The sequence below is a fragment of the Primulina eburnea genome, chromosome 16 (assembly GCF_022965805.1).
Source record: "Primulina eburnea isolate SZY01 chromosome 16, ASM2296580v1, whole genome shotgun sequence".
NCBI lineage: Eukaryota > Viridiplantae > Streptophyta > Magnoliopsida > Lamiales > Gesneriaceae > Primulina > Primulina eburnea.
Window position 1 is genome coordinate 9407450 of NC_133116.1, and position 18237 is coordinate 9425686.

The 18237-nt window shown below is 34.0% G+C and overlaps 1 protein-coding gene across 1 annotated transcript; it reads left to right on the forward strand.

Moving 5' to 3' along the window:
• The first annotated feature begins 352 nt into the window (after window positions 1-352).
• Window positions 353-15818, forward strand: LOC140817521 (ADP-ribosylation factor GTPase-activating protein AGD2-like). Its single transcript, XM_073177247.1, is given in 21 exon segments — window positions 353-520; window positions 629-705; window positions 2596-2696; window positions 3387-3457; window positions 3802-3864; window positions 4631-4675; window positions 5395-5460; window positions 6439-6486; window positions 6593-6688; window positions 6771-6812; window positions 7940-8101; window positions 8103-8156; window positions 8843-8974; window positions 9624-9842; window positions 10577-10660; window positions 10756-11025; window positions 12273-12394; window positions 12891-12978; window positions 13443-13897; window positions 15010-15138; window positions 15621-15818. Coding segments are annotated over 20 exon segments (2358 nt in total). The 5' UTR covers window positions 353-472; the 3' UTR covers window positions 15125-15138; window positions 15621-15818.
• Window positions 15819-18237: the final 2419 nt, after the last annotated feature.

Here is an 18237-nt window from a genome sequence, read left to right on the forward strand (position 1 = left end):
CGACACCACCAAAGTTGTCATGATTTTATGTTTTCAACCTTTCATTTACGTCATCAATTGTAGGGCAAAAATTTGTGTGAGACGGTCTCACGGGTCGTATTTGTGAGACGGAGCCTCTTATTTGAGTTATCAATGAAAAAAGTATTATTTTTTATGCTAAGAATATTACTTTTTATTCTGAATATATGTAGGGTTGACCCTGTCTCACAAATTAAGATCCGTAAGACGGTCTCACATGAGACTCACTCCAATTGTAGATATATATTTTTCAACCTTCCAAATATTTCATTCCATCACTTTTTCAATTATTAAGTCTCTACTTTTTATTTCTAGCTCCGCTTGCCTCCAGTCTCAATTTTTTATTTTTTATTTTTTAAGTTTCCATAACGGCGTCGTATAGACGGGGGAGATCACACTTGAGCTCGATCTAAATCTCGGTTCACCTGGGATCTAAATCTGAACGAAGAAGAAAATGGCTTGGTTCATGAAGCTCGAGGATTCTCCCGCGTTCCAAAAACAGGTAATTTCTCTACATAATTCTTGTCTTTTTTTATTGGATTTATTCGTCACATTATTTCATTCACGTGACTCTTTTGTTTATGGTGTTGTATGTTGATTTGAAATTTAGGTGCGATCGATAGAGCACACGGCAGATGAGCTAAGAGATCGGTGCCAGAGGTTATATAAAGGCTGTAAGAAATATACGTGAGTACGCTTTGCTGAACAAGTCTTAATTCTGTGGCTCTGATGTTACTGTACAGCTAATGTCGGAGAATGTGATGCCTTCACAGTTATTTTTGCTTGGAAAAATATGGTAGATTTGATCGTGTGGATCTTCTATCGATGGCTGAATGATTTTGACATGTATCACATGGATTTTGCTCAAGAAAGCTGCTCGCGTTTTCAAGACTTTAAAACTTTTGCTGTTTTCTCGTTGCTTTGTATTCTTGGTCAACTCTTTGTGCTTTTTTCCCCGTGTTTAGTTCAGGAAAAAGTCTATTTTCCGTTCTATGGACCTATTATTCCATCAAGTCTGAGAGAGGTTCCAATCTCACTTTCTTGAATTTTGGGTCAATATTTTTCTTTTTTCATTCTTAAATTGTTGGAATATTCTTGCAATGAAAACTATCAATTAATTAAATTACTTAAGACAGGAGTAAATTGAAAAAACTGTCTCTATTGTCTTCTACTGGACTTTATGCCCATGATACGACCAATGTATTTGTTTTTTTTTCACATCTCGCTGATGCATAAGTTCATCTTCACTTATGATTTTGCTGAGAAAATAAATTACTTTGGCACTGGTGAAATTGGCTCCAAACAGAAAATGGATTCTAGTAGTTAAGGAGAGGATAGGAAAGTTAATCTACACTTGCTTTATTAAGAAGAAATGAAAGACAAGCTTGGCATGGTTTTCCTTGTACACAAGTGAAATTACCTTCATCATAGTTCAGGTCCTCTTTATGTGATAAACCAATTTTCCTGGGTATGGAAGTCTAAGTATGTGGTTGGCTCACCCACATCTGCTAAATGGCCAATTGTCTCGGTCTAGGCCCATGGGTGGAACCCACAAGTGAGACTTTAGCTTCTTGGGTTTGTCTTATAGCTATTTACATTTGTTCTTGTTTTCGGATAGTAGTAATCCTAGTTTTCTTGGCAAGCTCATTTCATCCATGGTAAGGCGACTCTAAACTGATCTCATGTGAGAATCCAGTTCAATGGATTTTGCTAGAAACTAGTTCACATTTATCCTTTTTTCGAAAAGTATCAATAGAAGTTGCTATCAGAACTCTTCCAACTCACTTAAAAACTTGTCCAAACTCCATCCAAAAGTTGATAAGCAACACCGTAAGTCCGTAACAGTAACTGAGTTCACATCCATATGACATAAGAACTCGTCAGTCTTTTCCACTTTGCTAACCTAGGATGGTGAAGTGGCATGGGCCATTGTTTGGTAGCAAAAGAATATGATGTATTTGAATCAGGTGCATTCTAACATCCCATCCAAAATTTGTTGTAGGAAAAAGGAGCGACTTTTAAGATCTTGGTAGTTACTAAATTTGTTGTAGAAAAAGGAGCGACTTTTAAGATCTTGGTAGTTGCTACTTCATGAAAGCCTTTTTTTAACTTTGTTTTTAGCATTTGATTACTAGCGACCTTTTAGATCTCCACGGTTGCTACATGTGTATCCTAGACAAATAATAAAAAAATATTTGAGCATCCATGCTCAAGTTTATTTGCAATGTGTGGAGTTGGATACTTCTTTCTTCCATCAATTGTCACAATATGATATTGGTCAATCTTAGTGGCACGGGCAGACAAATAATAAAAAAATATGGGATCTGCAAGATGTGTAAATTATAATTTATTACTTTGATTTATTTCGCTTTAGCATGTTTATGTATAGTATTGCAGGGGCATACATCTGGTAATGTATGATAGGGGAACTTTTTGTTCTTACACCCAACATGTTGACAAACTAATATACCTGAGAAAGAAAAATTATGAAATGATACTTACTTTTTTGATTTGTAAGATTTTATGTATATAGCTTTTCAACATTGATACATTAGATAATGCGTTTTTATGATCCAGAGAGGTGCTTGGAGAAGCTTGCAATGGAGACATGGGTTTTGCTGAATCATTAGAAGCATTTAGTGGCGGCCTTGATGACCCTCTTGGTATTTCCATTGGAGGTACTAAATGGCATATTTATTTATAAATATTTTTCTGCATCAATGCTCTAGTTTGGAATGGGAGTTCAGAGTTGAAGTTGATCAAATTGCTTTTGATTGTCATTTTGAAAATTTTAAAATTTTCAAATGGTTCTAATTTCCAAAATAGTATAATGCAGGACTTTTTCTTTCATTTCATGGAGTATCTATTGTTTTAAAATTTTTTTGGTCTTGCTATCTGCTGAAATTTGATGAAAGGCTTGCACACGACATGCTCACTTTCGTTGATTCAGATTAATGTAAGTTTGGGCATTTGCCCGTAAATTTTGTATCAACAGTGGAATTTTTTGTCAAAACAGTGTCACAAACCCGTGTACGGCATTGAGCACCCAGACTATCAGCCTGCGAGTCTTACCACTCACCGTATGAATGAGTTTTAACTCACTCGAGCCAAAAAACACACTTCAACAATTTGTAATAAAGCATGTGAAATTTACTAGTTAAAGCCCCAACTTGCACTAATCTATCCAACATTTTCTGGAGTTAATTTTCATTTTTGCTTCTCTTCACTTGTTTGACTCCTGTGATTTGGAAACCACCAAAATCTTAACATCGGATAGAGTTCAATGGAGAATGGGGATTCGTAAAGCATACCGTAATTCGGATTTAAGACTTGGTATAATATTGATATTTCTCTTTGCATGTCAACAGGTCCAGTCGTATCAAAATTTACCAACACATTACGTGAGCTTTCTACGTACAAGGAATTTCTTCGTTCTCAAGTGAGTTTGTTGCATTTGAAAATGTATGAACGTTCATACAACTCTTTGATTTTAGTCACCATGTTTTCACGAGTTAATCACCCTCTTCATGTACCACTATATTGGAAAGTTAGTCTCATTTTACTTCCTCTTACTCTTTAGCCTCCGTGGTATAATATTATATAGTTGTACGAAACTATATATCCATTGAAATTTGGTCTAGCTCGACGATGGCTCATCTTGAGAAGCTTGATTGTTAACCATTGAGTTTAATCCTATTTTGAGAAAATATATTCAAATCTTGTACTCCAAATTTTATTTGAAGGCTTTTTCCTCTGAAAATATGATAAATTTCTTGTCTGCAGGTTGAGCATGTTCTTGTCGATCGCCTGTCTCAGTTTTTGGCCAATGATTTGCAAGGTGCAAAGGTGGGTTGGTTGATAAAGCCGTAGTAAGCCAAAGAATCACCACTTTTAGATAATCTTGAAATATTGGATTTCGAATTTCATTTGCCACGCCATGAGAAAAATTTAATCCTTATTAATTTTACTTTTCTTTTCTTTTTGGTCATGATTGATGTATTATTTGCTTCTGTGCTTGGTGGTTTCGACAATTTAAGAGGCATAGGTGATTTAACCTTTTTGTTATGGGCATTAACACAGATAAAACAAGCAATAGACATTATCACACATCAAATTGAATGTCAGAACAGTATTTTTTTAAAGAAAAAATAATTGTGCTCATAACTCTGAGGAAGTTTTTTTTTTTTTTGATAGGAAACATAATTTATATTAGTATAAAATTGTTTTTGAAGTACAGAAAGTGGACTAGTGGTCCACTAAGATGAAATGAAAGACTAATCTCTATCAATAATTCTGAGGAAGTTTAATCTTTTAAACCTTATATAGGGTGGTATTTTTACAAGACTATTCAAATGAGACAAATGCAGATAATGCAAACTTGGTTTCATGTGCATGCAATGACACTCATATGGGAGGTTTGCTATTTTAAGCAGCTAAAAGTTGTCATTTGGTTATTTTCGATGTTTTTGCCTCTAGTTCTCCTTCTCCCTATGCAGCTCTTAGTCAATGATGTCATGATTGCATGGTTTGGAATCTCTCTCTGGAAAACATACGTGAGAGAATATAATTTTCTGTATCATGTTGTGTGATAATTATCATTTGTCTCCTGTAGGAGTCGCGTCGCAGATTCGACAAGGCCATGGGATCATACGATCAGGTATTTATGCTTCTCCTGGTAAAGAATTCTCAATTAGATCATCAGTCATTGGTTTAAGATTCTAAATCCGATAATAGAATATATTGAGGAATTATGACTAGAAAAATTATTTAACCTACACTCAACTTAATTACTTGAGAATTCAACTCTGATTCTAGATACCCTTAGTTTATGCTGCTTAGGAAAGTAACTTTTCGCTTATGAAAGGAGGATGAAAGTATCTTACATTATTAGCCCCTGACAGAATCTATCTGCAATGAATTCCCTTTGTGGAGTCTTTCCTGTCTTCTCAGCCATGCATATCTTGGTTTTAGTGAGTATGACTAACATTGGATTTTGAAATAGCTGGGAGGTAATGAAGAGAGAAATTCGCAGCACATGGTTTATGTGGTTTAGTCAAGGGGCAACATCCTTGAAACAAATGCCCCATGAACGAAAATGATGTTGATGTCTCTTAGTTTGAAGAACAATAATTATAATGATAAATATTAAATGTTCAAAATCAAATCAAACCCCGGTTCAGTTAATCGATCCCTGATTTATGGGGTTGTGTCCGAGTAAAACTTATCCTTTTTTGTCTTGTATGATCTAATTTTGAATCATGCTGGTTTCCTGTCCATGATGGGCCCAGAATGGTACAAATTGTTTCTTTGGACACATGAGCTACTTTATATTTCGTAAGATCTTTCATGCCTTTAATGTATAACTTGTGGTGCCAGGCACGAGAGAAGTTTTCTTCTTTAAAGAAGACCACTCGGGATGAAGTTGTTGCTGAACTAGAAGAAGTATATTTCAATTCCATTCCATATTGTTTTTTACCATGACTGAGTTTGTCGAGTAATTAGTGTAGCTTTGAAGCTTATTATTGTCCATAATATAATATTTACCACCTTGCTTGTTGAATTTACGTTCTGATTTGCATTGATCATTACAATTAATTTCATTTTTAACAGTATCATTATTTTATCCTCGTTCTCTAATTTCCTAATAGCTTGCCAAAGGTCCCATGGTATACCCAAACTTTGGATGACTGTTGTAACTTGTGATGCCATGCATATCATTTGGAGCTATTGTTAATATTTTCTTTATTATGCTCATATAACGTAAAATTTGAAACTGTTTGTTCAAAGAGTTTGAACTTATGGAGGCGGTACAATAGTATTTCTATACTATAGCAGGTCTCGCACATGCAAGTTAGATCGGATATCAGATAAAGAAGACCATCCGGACCAATTTAATATAATACAATACATGGGATTTTTATGCTCCTGGGGTCTTGAACATTTGACCTCCTAACTCTGATACCATATTGAAATAGTTCATTCCAAAAGCTCAATCTCGGAGGACGCATACAACCAATAGTTTATGCTTTGACTGTGAATCAATGTTTTGTTGTGAATGATTGTGAAATCAAATATTTCTTTGTTGGTGGTGCGGGGCAAATTAATTTGATATTCTATTGCCTCTGCTTGATGCATCAAACTAGTTGTTGACATTTGACCATTTTTGGCAAGTTTCAAATTCCTTGGACATGTCATGCTATGCTTGAAAATTTGTGGTGTCATGGTCTGTGGTCTTTTTTCTTTCTTGTATTAATCAAATGTAATAATTTATGTCTGGACTTTTTTATTTGTGTTTGAAACTGTAATGCAAGCTTCTATTAGAACTATCTTAAACTATGTTGAATAAATTTTCCTTTCCATTGTATGATATTGTCTTTTTTCCCTAAAACTTTGGAAACTTATCTGGTCATTGTGTGGTAGGAGCTGCAAAATTCGAAGTCAACATTCGAGAGAAGCCGCTTTAATTTGGTACCAGTGATGCGATAATGATTCTTTCTTCATGTTGTATTTTTTTTTTTTTTTGCAATCCAACTTTTAAGTTGAAATTACGTTTCCCTGATATTAAGAATTTCAGGTAAATGCGCTCATGAATATTGAAGCAAAAAAGAAATTTGAGTTCTTGGAATCATTTAGTGCAATCATGGATGCTCATCTGAGATATTTTAAATTGGTGTGTTTTTGAGTTACGCATTTGAAATCTTTTAAAATGATTGATGACACATGTCCATCTAAGTCATCGCTTCACTGTTTAGGGTTATGACTTGTTGAGCCAAATGGAGCCTTTCATTCACCAGGTACATCAGTAATTTCTATCTTCTTGTGTAAATATTGCTTTGAGTGAAGAAGATATGATTGCACGTGTGACTCAGGCAGCTAGTGACTTGCAGAAAATTAAGGAATAGTAACATTGGCTGCATGCTTGCAACATTTGAAAAATAAGCAGAATGATAGTACCCCAAACAAGAAGTGTTGGGACTGGTAAATCAAATTTAAGGCGATTTTACTGTTCTTAATATTTTGTTCCTCCGTGTATTCTTTGGTTCTGACTTCTGATAAAATATATTTTTTCTCTCTATGCGGTTTAAATTTTATCTTTGATGCCGTACATATGTTTTAGGGCAATATTTTGATTGTTTTATGAGTGTGTTCGATGGACTAACAGGTTGGTTTAACCTATTCTCAAAGAAATTGCTATTGAAGTTCATTATGTTGGTTTCTAGCTTGCAATCCCTTTCCCGTGGGCTCTATTGGCCTTGGAAATTGTGAGGCAGCTCTCAATTGTTGAAGGAATACCAAGAATATGTGTTTTAAAGGGAGTAGTTGTGATGTCCCCGGTTGATTGTCGGCAAAGTTTGTATAAGTGTAACAGTGGCTTAATGAACTTCTTCAAAAATTTGGGTTACCCACTTTGGTAATGTGAAGTGATTGCTAGTAGATATCACCGCACATTACTCACCCTCGTGGCCCTTATTCCCATGGTTTCGGGGTGTGATGTGGTGCCAGCTTTACCTTGTGGCCCTTATTCCCATGGTCTCAGGGTGCGATGTGGTGCCAGGTTTATGCTTTTGCTCTTATAAATTTTTTATTGTGATAGACTCGCAAACATTGACTCAAGCATTTGAAATATTTCTGATTACATGAATCTAGTTATTTAATGAATCTAGTTATTTACCAACTTTTTTCATTATAATGCTTACTTTGATCAACTGCTAATCATATTAAGCATTCTGCTAATGGTGAAATTTTTGTGATGAATAGCATATTTGTAGCTATGATTTGCCTTTTTCTTTTGAGTTATTGTTCTTTTCAACGCCCTTTTGTATAGAAAAAGGTTTGCAATAAAGCAGTAAATTATGACTGCAGATTCTATTAGTTTCTTCCAAATGGTGTATCTGATTCCTTGTTTTTGCTACAAGTTCAGGTTTTGACTTATGCGCAACAATCAAAGGAGCAGGTAAATATTGAACAAGATAGACTTGCAAAAAGGATTCAGGAGTTTAGGACACAATCAGAGCTGGCTCAGACGCAGGCATCCAATAATTTGGCAGCTTCTGCAAGTGCCATGGGCACAAATGCATTTGGCTATGAGTGCTTACAAAAGCATGGAGGCAATCATGCAGTCTACTACAAAAGGTGAGGTGAGTTATTTTTTGCAAAGGTTTTAGTTTGCCCTCTGATTGATGAAGGATTGCATTCCCATTGGCACAAGGTTCAAGAATATGGCTTGTTACATTTCCATCCCATTTGTCTTGATAGAAATATGCTTATTGAATTGCAATAACTGCGACTAGGAACAGATAAAAACCACTGAAACAGTATGAGGCGGCCAGCGAAAGGAAGTTGGATGCACAATTTTTGCACTAAAAAATAGTTTGTGCTTACGGTAATCTATTTTTAAATTTCGGTAAAAGTTTAGATTGGATCAAGATGGTGATGTGTAAAGTCTGTGACCAAGACTAAGGCACTGAAGCATTGGTAATTAGAACTTGGAAAAGCATTAGGTGGTTGGAAGTTTGTTAAAGTCGAGTAGCTAGGCTAAATTTTATAGATGTCGCTGCTGCCTGCCAAGGCATACGTTTCCAAGTAGGAGTTCAAATGTTCTCTGTGCATTTTTAGAACTGCATAAATTTTCCATACTGGATGAGTAGTGAATTTTATGGCACATTCTAAGATTAAAAGGATTTTTATTCATTGTGGAAACAAGGAAGAATTGTTTGATATCATGGATAATTTTATTCCTTAAAATTTAGGAAATCGAAATTTCTGACAGTCTATGCAGATGACTAGTATCCAGTGGTTTATGAAATTTCATTCGTTCGTATAGGTTCAAACAATAAAGCAGGGGTATCTTTTGAAAAGATCTTCAAGCCTGAGAGCAGATTGGAAAAGGAGATTCTTTATACTTGACAGTCTGGGGAATTTGTATTATTACCGTAACAAAGGTGCCAAACCAGGGGTAAGCTATAATTTTATAGCAGGTCAATTTGGTTACTTGCATTTCTGATAGATCAACTTGTATTGCCTTTGTATCTGTCCACTAATGGAGCATAATCGTTATTTTTCTTTGAACTTCTCATTGGACCTTAATATGCATTGTCGCTAACACCATTATTTTATGGCTACTAGGATTTTTAACCTGTTGGGAACTTCTATAACTTTGTGTCCTTTTAACTTGCTAGAACCTCAAACTGTTGAAAAACTTAATTGATGTACCGCAACAAGAACCTCAAACCATTTAAAAACCACAAATATCTGTGAATCGCCATTGTAATTCTCTCCTCTTTATAGGATCTTCCATGGTTGTCTTAGTTTTGACCTTTGATAGACACTATATATCACTGATATATTGTGTTCTAGCTAATTGCTCTTTGGGTTAAGTTTACTGTTTGCCAATGGAACTTTAGATCTTGGCCTTTGCTGATGATAGTTCTTCAATAAGTCATCATCTTTCAAAGTTTCCCTCACTATGAATATCTTCGCATGAAACCTATTGAGGAAACCATGAGTAATTTTGTTTAGTTGGCAAAAAAAGTATAGTTGTGGATTATAACCTTCCTCAAACGATGGATGAAATGACTTATGAGCCTACTTACTCTGTTTCACAGGGTTCTCCCTCACTTCATTCTGCCCATACGTCAGAACATAATAGTCGAGTATTTGGTAAATTCCGGTCTCGCCACCGTCAAGCATCATCAGTTGGTGATGAAAGTTTAGGATGTAGTACTGTTGATTTGCGCACCTCCACAATTAAGATTGATGCAGAGGATACCGATCTACGTCTTTGCTTCAGAATAATCTCTCCATCAAAAACTTACACCTTGCAGGTAATATACTTTTGCATAAAAAGATTCTTTAGGTTACACCTTGTGGAATTCAATTGTTACCATTTTTCAAGTAATATATTTTCTTTCTGTATGATTGTATACGGTTATTGTTTTTTTTTAAACTTTATTTACTGATATTTTATCTCAAGTAGATCTAAATTACATGAAAAAATAAACATGTTAAATCTAATTTTTGACCTTTTTTCTTTGCACGCGGTAATTTATATGCTGATATTACATCCACAGATGCAAATTCATCGAAGTAAGTCAATGACACATATTGTATAGCTTTTTCAAACAACCAATACCCCATGTCAATATCTGTTCACCAGATAGATATGGTATCAAACTTCAACCATGCAGAAAAAATTCTCAGTGACCAAGACGTGTCTCTACAATGTACATTTTCAATATTAGGTGTGACATTGTTGAGCTTTGTAAAACAACCAATACCTCATGTCAATATCTGTTCACTAGATAGATATGGTTTTGGACCTTAACCATTAAGAGAAAAATTCTCACTGACCAAGACGTGTCTCTATACTATAGAGTTCCAATATTAGTTTTGATAACATTATGCAAAGTTGTCTTCATTATCGGTATCCAGAAGCTTGCATCTATTATATCTTACATGTTCCAAGTTTTAATTCCCCTCCCTATTTATTTGCCAGAATTTTGGAAGTATAATGTTTAGATTACCCACTATAACATCCTTTGTAAGTTGTTCTGGATAGGCCGAAAATGAAGCTGATAGAATTGATTGGATGAACAAAATAACAGGAGTTAGTACATCCCTCTTGACCTCCCACTTGCAGCAGGTCAGCTTTGTTCTTTGATCAGCTTTGTGGAGAAATTGGCTGAAATTGTTGAGAGAAATCATGTTCTAACAAAATTTCATTTGCATAACTGGCAGTTAGATGTCACAAGAAATGATAATGCTAAAAATCACGATCCCTATGGTGCGCCTATTACATCTCTGCTTGACACCGATGGAAGTATGTCAGATGCCACGAGAGTCGATCAAGTTAATTTTGTTCCTAAGATTCTGAGGGAAATTTCTGGTAATGACCTATGTGCTGATTGTTCCGCTTCTGAACCTGATTGGGCATCTCTGAATCTTGGCATCTTAATGTGCATTGAGTGCTCTGGCGTTCATCGCAATCTTGGTGTTCACATTTCTAAGGTATAGTTTATTTTAACACAATGGAATTTAGAAGACATCTCTGCTATTTCTTATTATGTTTGTATGTTTACCTAAGATTTTGGTTTTTTATTCTTGTATATCATTTACTAAGTTGTTCCTTTATCATTCTCTTTTATGTTTTTATTTTTAAATCAAATAAGTAGAAAGTACGGAACTTGAGATGTGTGTATATCATTTGATATGTCATTGATGAAAAATGCAAGCACATTTGCAATTAAGAGGAGACAAATTAAATCAAATTCTCAAAGTAATTACAAAAATTCTAATTAAATCAAGCTAAATATGAATGATATATTTTCCAACAGTTCCTTCTAGCCTCAGTATAATAGTGTGTATGGATGATTATTGGACTATACTCTGAAAAGTAAAAGAATTTGAATGACGATAATTCCATGAAAGTTGCAAACATTCAGTAGTATTCGGTAAGCACCTAAGTCAAACGGTAACTTTGTTATTGACCAACTAATATTTAGTGGTATCCAATCTCTTGGTCCCTGGCTCCATGCAGAAAGGAAAAAGAATTTCACTTTTTTCCTTTCAGAATGGGAGGATTAGTGGAATCCTATTAATTGTAGGTTTCTCCAGACTTCCGGAAAAAACACGAAACGATAAGGAGCTTGAATTATAGAGACTATCTTATAGGAGATGGATTTAAAGCTTACTATGAGTGAGAGTGATATATGAATTTCCACTTTAATGCTACTAGGAGTTTGAGGGAAAAGTAATGTTTGGTGGAGTTTGTGCCTGAATCAAATTAATTTCGGTTGTCTTGGATCCATTCCAAGGATGGTAACATTGGATGTCAAGTGTATAGAATGTAACAAACTATGATGGAGGAAGTGAAATATGCATTAGAAGATTTATATATACCTCAAAGTGACTCTAAAATTGAAAAGATAGGTTCAGTGCTCAGTTACTTATCCTGCTTATGATATATGACAATGAATATTGGGCTACCGAAAGACATCATATTGAAAAACAAATAAGTTTTGTTGATATGCTAATGTTAATTTTAGGAACTGCTTTGGAACTAAGGAGTTTGAAAAATGGCTTACTTCTATGGTAGCTCGTGTGGCATAAAACCACAATTTAATGTTCAAATTTGTGGTATTTATTTATCATACTTGTATAAGGGCTATGTATGCATGATTAAGAATGTGCTTGGATTTAAATTTCTATTACTTAATGTTAAGAGTTGTGACGATCTTTTTTCCATGAACCTCCAGGTCAGATCGGTCACATTAGATGTGAAAGTTTGGGAGCCTGTTGTTTTGGACTTATTTCGGGCTCTGGGAAATTCATATTGTGATTCTGTATGGGAGGAGTTGCTTCCACCACACAACTTCATGTATGTTCCTTGAATCTTCTGTGAATAAAGGAGCTACACCTGTTGCAAGCAATACCAAGCTTCAGGGGTCACCTTTGGAGTTTATGCTAGCATAGATCACTATAAACCAAAAATACTAGTAATAAAAAAAGGAAATGTAAATTCATGTCTGCTGACTGACTGACTGACTTTTAATTTTCAAGTTCCATCTTTTTGATATCACAACCAAATGTGATGGAGATGAAAGTCCAATAACTGCATGTTGACAGTTGAATAGATTCATCAATTGCTGTCCTCTACTTTTTTAGGACAGTGAACTCCTAGTCCACTGTTGTAACACTTACTACTATTTCATTAATAAAGTTTTGTTTCCTATAAAAAAAAATTGCTGTTCTTGCATTTTTCATGCAATTGCATCAATTAAATTTAGTCAATTTTCCTCCAGTGCTTTTGATTTAATGATTTTGAGCTAGAACAGTATCCATTGCCTTCTACTAAATGAAACTATCATATGCAGAAAACAGGAGTCTGAAGCCATATCATCTGTTACCAAACCAAGCCCTGGGGATGGATTTCATCAAAAGGAGAAGTACATTCAAGCAAAGGTACATGTTTTGAAAATTCTGATCGTACTACCTTCTACAATTTGGTTTTCTATTGTTATTTTTTTTAATTGCGGTACAAATTTCTTATTGCTTAATTAAGATTAATTCTTTAATTAAGATTAATTCTATTAAAAAGTTTGTTGCTTTTGATTTCTCCCTTGGCTTCTTCGCACGAGGATTATTACTGGCTACAGCCTATGTTTGTTGTGGGGGTATAGAAAGTGGATTGGTTTTTGAGCTCTTTTGGTTACATTTGCGCAGACAAAATGATTTTTTGAAATTTCATCCATCATCAACTATTATCTCAATATTATATTCCTTACCACAGAATATTCCAAGATAATTAATCTGTGTAAATCGAAGATGTTTGACAAGCTTCTTTGACTTTACACACCGTTCGTGTAAATTTCTTCTTACTTTGACTCGTGCTCAGAAAATCATAACTCATTATGCTTGGTATTCAGTATGTTAGAAAACTGTTTATAAACAAAGAAGCCACGTCAGCAAAGGATATGTCACCTTCTACAATCTGGGAAGCAGTTAAGGCCAACAATCTGAGAGAGGTGTACCGCATCACTGCAGCATCCAGCATTAATGTAGTAAACATCACCTATGAAGATGTAATTGGTTGTGAAATGAACCTTGGTGAACCAAGTCCTCAACAAAGTTTTCATCGTTTCGAAAAGAAAGAACTCGACCCAGCAACCTGTGAGAAGATCAATTCATCAAATGATCCAGGAAACTGCCTTCAGGGATGTTCATTATTACATCTAGCGTGCCATGGTGGGAATCTGGTTATGCTTGAGCTTTTATTGCAGTTAGGTGCTGATATAAACAAGTGTGATTTCCATGGAAGAACTCCTTTGCTACATTGCATATTGAAAGGAAACAATGAGCTTGCAAAGCTTTTGCTTAGAAGGTAAAATCACTTTTGATCGACTCTTTCGATCACAAATCTATGTACTATTTACTTGTGCCACTTTCAAAAGATATCTAGGCATGCATCTTTTGACGATAATAGTTCCTAGAGATGTAAATGTCAGGTATTGTGAAAAGTATGATATTCTGTCTCCCATGACTTCGAGCATTTGAGACGAGCGATTTCAAAATGATATCAAAGCCGAAGGGTGACAAGTTCAAAAACCTAGTGTGCTAAAACCATATATGTTTCTTAAAGTTGGTATTAGGTGACCTTTGTTGCCTGATTTACACGCTTTAAGCATTTATTTGGGAACGCTGACTATTTGTGGGTGAACTTTGTTTTGATACTCTTTCCTGATATTTGATTGAAACCTGTACAGAATGTTGATAAATGAAATCTAACCCTAAATGATTATTTGACATTTGAATGTTGTTCTTTTTTTATATATTTTTATGTGATACTAAAATTAGATGGTTCTTTTCTGATAATCGAAGCCGACCAGTGCTATTATTTTTTATCGGAATGAATAGAGTGATAGAAGGGAGTTAGGAGGTTGTCCCGGTGTAACTCCTAAGCTCATTCCTAGCTCCTTGGCTTATCCAACACTCATTAGTGCACCTCCTAGCTTCCTTCCTTGCCCATCACACCTCATAGCTCGCCTCCACACCTGTCATGCCTCGTAACTCACTTCTGCACTTGCCACACCTCACAGCTCTTCTCCACCACCCTTTGGCTAGACATAGCACAACTCCAACTACTTAACCCACCCTCCAACTCCCAACTCCTCAGCGCACTTCTTAGCAGCTTGGCGCACCTCTAGCTCCTTAACACACCTCCTAGAGCCTTGGCACACCTTCATCCCCTTGGCACACCTCCTAACACCTTGGCACGCCTCCAGCTTCTTAAAACTCCTCCTAGCACCTTGGACACCTCCAATCCCTTAATATTCGTCCTAGCACTTTGGCGATACCCCAGCCCCTTAGTGCACCTCCATGCGCCAAGAAACAAAATATACTTCCGTATTGTGTAATTCTGTAACTTCCTGTTCTTTGCAGCTAATGGTAGCGTTTATCTGATCATGTTATATTGTGCCTGATTTGTGGTATTAGAGGCGCATGTGTGTCTATAAAGGATGCTGGAGGCTTCACAGCTTTGGAAAGGACTATGGAAAAGGGAGCAATAACTGATGAGGAGCTTTTCATCTTGCTCGCAGAAAATGAGTAACAGGCAATCTTCGAGTAAGTAATACTTTCGCTAAATCTTCTCTGTTTAGGCCATCTGTCTCTAATTTTACTCTGACTGAAGTTTAACTATGCGTAGTCTGCAGCGTTATTCTCTTTCATTATAAATTTCAGAAATTAATTTTGTTTATATCCCTAAACATGAACTGGATGTATAATTTGGCGCCGCATAAAGAAATTGGATCTAGAGATAATTAAATTTTATTCAAAATCTTGTCACCAACCAAAGTGTCTCTTATGGTTTGTCTACTGCAGAGGTGTTATCCCTTAAAAATAATGAGCTTACTCGAGTCATTTAATACATTTTTGAAATATCGACATCATATCTTTTCTGTTAGTTCCATTAAAATTTGCTGAAATCGCTACTACTTTCCCCAAATAAACTTGTGTGTGGTTGCAACCTCTAGCAGGCACCTGTGATTGCTAATATTCTTTATATTTCATCTTTTCAACTCTGAACGTAAATTTTTTGTGTGTAGCTCGAGGAAGGGACACTGAACATGTAAGTGCGGAAGGTTCATTTTCTCGTATCTATACATCACAGGTAGACTGACTATAAACCAAGCCATTCATATTTTGTTCAGCCTATAGTTTTTCATTGAATTTAGACATTTTGTTAACAAAAACATATTGCTATCTATTATTTATTCGGAATTCTTTGCATGTTTTTTGTGTGATATCAGAGTGACTGTATTTTATTTGGATTATCTTCTATGTATCACAATCCCAAAATTTAAAGCAGTAAAATTATAAAAAATTTACTCAGGCCTTGAATCCTTTGATCGACTTGGGTGTGTAATGGGTTGGTCTTTGAAAACATAGTCGAAATTTTGAAATAGCGGAACTAAAAACCCGAAACAGATTGAACTTTGAAGATTATTCAGTTTAACGAGAATTGAGAGACAAACCAGAAACTCTTTGTTTGAGAATATTTTAATGGAAAAGTATCTACGTATCTATTTATGCGAAAATGGTCCATTCGGTCTATACTTACAATGAAAAATAATCAAGTATCCATGTATAAATATATGTAAGATGAGTTGATCTCGTCTATGTTTGTGATAAAAAAATAATATTTTTTTATGGATCTAGTTGAAAATTTATTTTATAGAATTGATTTATAAGATGTTGTATGGACATTTTTGTTTTTATTTTACTTTTTAAAAATATATATATTATTCACGATATTTTACACGCAGTCCCCTCGATCCCTCATTTATGATCTAACATCTTATCTTATAATTAAAAAAAAAAAGAATCAAAGGACAATACAAAGCATATTCGAGAAAATGATATGGTGTCACATATGCCTCATTTGACGTGAGCACGTGTGGATGCGCCATAAATTAGTGAACCTCGACGTGGCGAACTGTAAATGCTTCGTCTAGGAGAAAATCAAATATCCAAATGTAATAATACATGTCAAATTGGATATTTATTCTCTCTCCTTCTCTTTTTCTTTTTTCCTTTTTTTCTTTAAATGTAATAACGTGTAAGCATATCTACATGTACAAAAAGGTTTCAAAAATATAGTAATAGAAATAGGGATTTGTTTATGGTTAATACGTGAGTAGTGTTCTAAGTATTAATCTAACAGCTATGATGTATTAGTATGTACGACACACGCATTATGTGTTTGTACAATATTTTTTTAATTAATTTAGCTTATATTTAAATGATGATCAAAATGTAATTATAAAAAATATTGAGAGACAACACTATCATTTTGATATATGAATTAAAATATTAAATAGAAAAAAAAGAATATAAAAAAAATATTTAAGTAGGAATTGAACATAAAACTTGATGTTTAAAAAATAAAAAATATATCTACTGATCTACATTGACTTTCTTTAAGATTTTAGCACTTTGTTCATATATATAATTATTAAAACAAACCATGACATCAAAAATTAGTAACTTTAACTATCTCAAATTTAATAGTATAATATAATGAGTGGTTCTCACGTGAGATCGTCTCACGGATCCTAATATGTGAGACCGTCACACGAATCCTAATATGTGAGACAGATCAATTTTATCGATATTCACAATAAAAAATAATACTCTTAGCATAAAAAGTAATATTTTTTCATTGATAACTCAAATAAGAGATTTGTCTCACAAAATACGACCCGTGAGACTGTCTCACACGAATTTTTGTTTAACATAATATAATATAGACAGTATAGATTTCTATTTGAAAACAAAGAAGCCATCCTTTGTAGTCAGAATTGAGGCATATTCTTATAAATCGCATCGAATAATTCAAAGCCGGGTACATAATTTTTTAGGTCATAGAATTCACATTATTTATGCAAATTGAAAATGATTTAGACATGATTTCTATCCTTTCATCAATGGCTGCCAAAAAAAAAGAGGAAATTTGCTTAAATTATGGGTAAATTTGCTTAAATTCTCACATTCAAATTTAAATTTGCATTAAATCCATGTCAGACAAATTATGTTTTGAACTATCTTATCCAAAACAAAATGTATATGCACTCTCTGAGTCTATATATATATTCTCATATGAAAATCTATACAAAAAGTAAAAAATATGGAAATGATATATTATTTTTGAATATTAACTGTTTCAGATATTGTATTAATATATAAAATTTTTGTGCATGCAAATAAACATAATAAATATTAGTATTAATAACACATTTGTCTTGGATAAAAATAGGTACAAAATATTGAAAATTTGTTCATACTATATAATATTTGAATATCGTTTGTTCAGATTTGGTATTAATATATGATTTCTTTTATTATCCAAATATATGTAGCACATTTTGATATTAATAAATTTCAATTCTATATACAAAAAATTATTTTTTGTATAAGATCTAATACATATAGTACTCAAATATGAGTATTGAGTATCATATTTTGAATGTTTTGTACCGAATTTTCATTTAAAAAGACAAATGTGTCGTTAATATAAATATTTGTTATACATGTTTGAGTATTCAAAATCATATATTAGTATATTATTTAAAATAATTAGTAGTTAAATATAATATATTATTATTTATTATATTTTTAATATGTTTTATTTATAGCTTTTCGTAAAAAAAAAAAAAACATGTA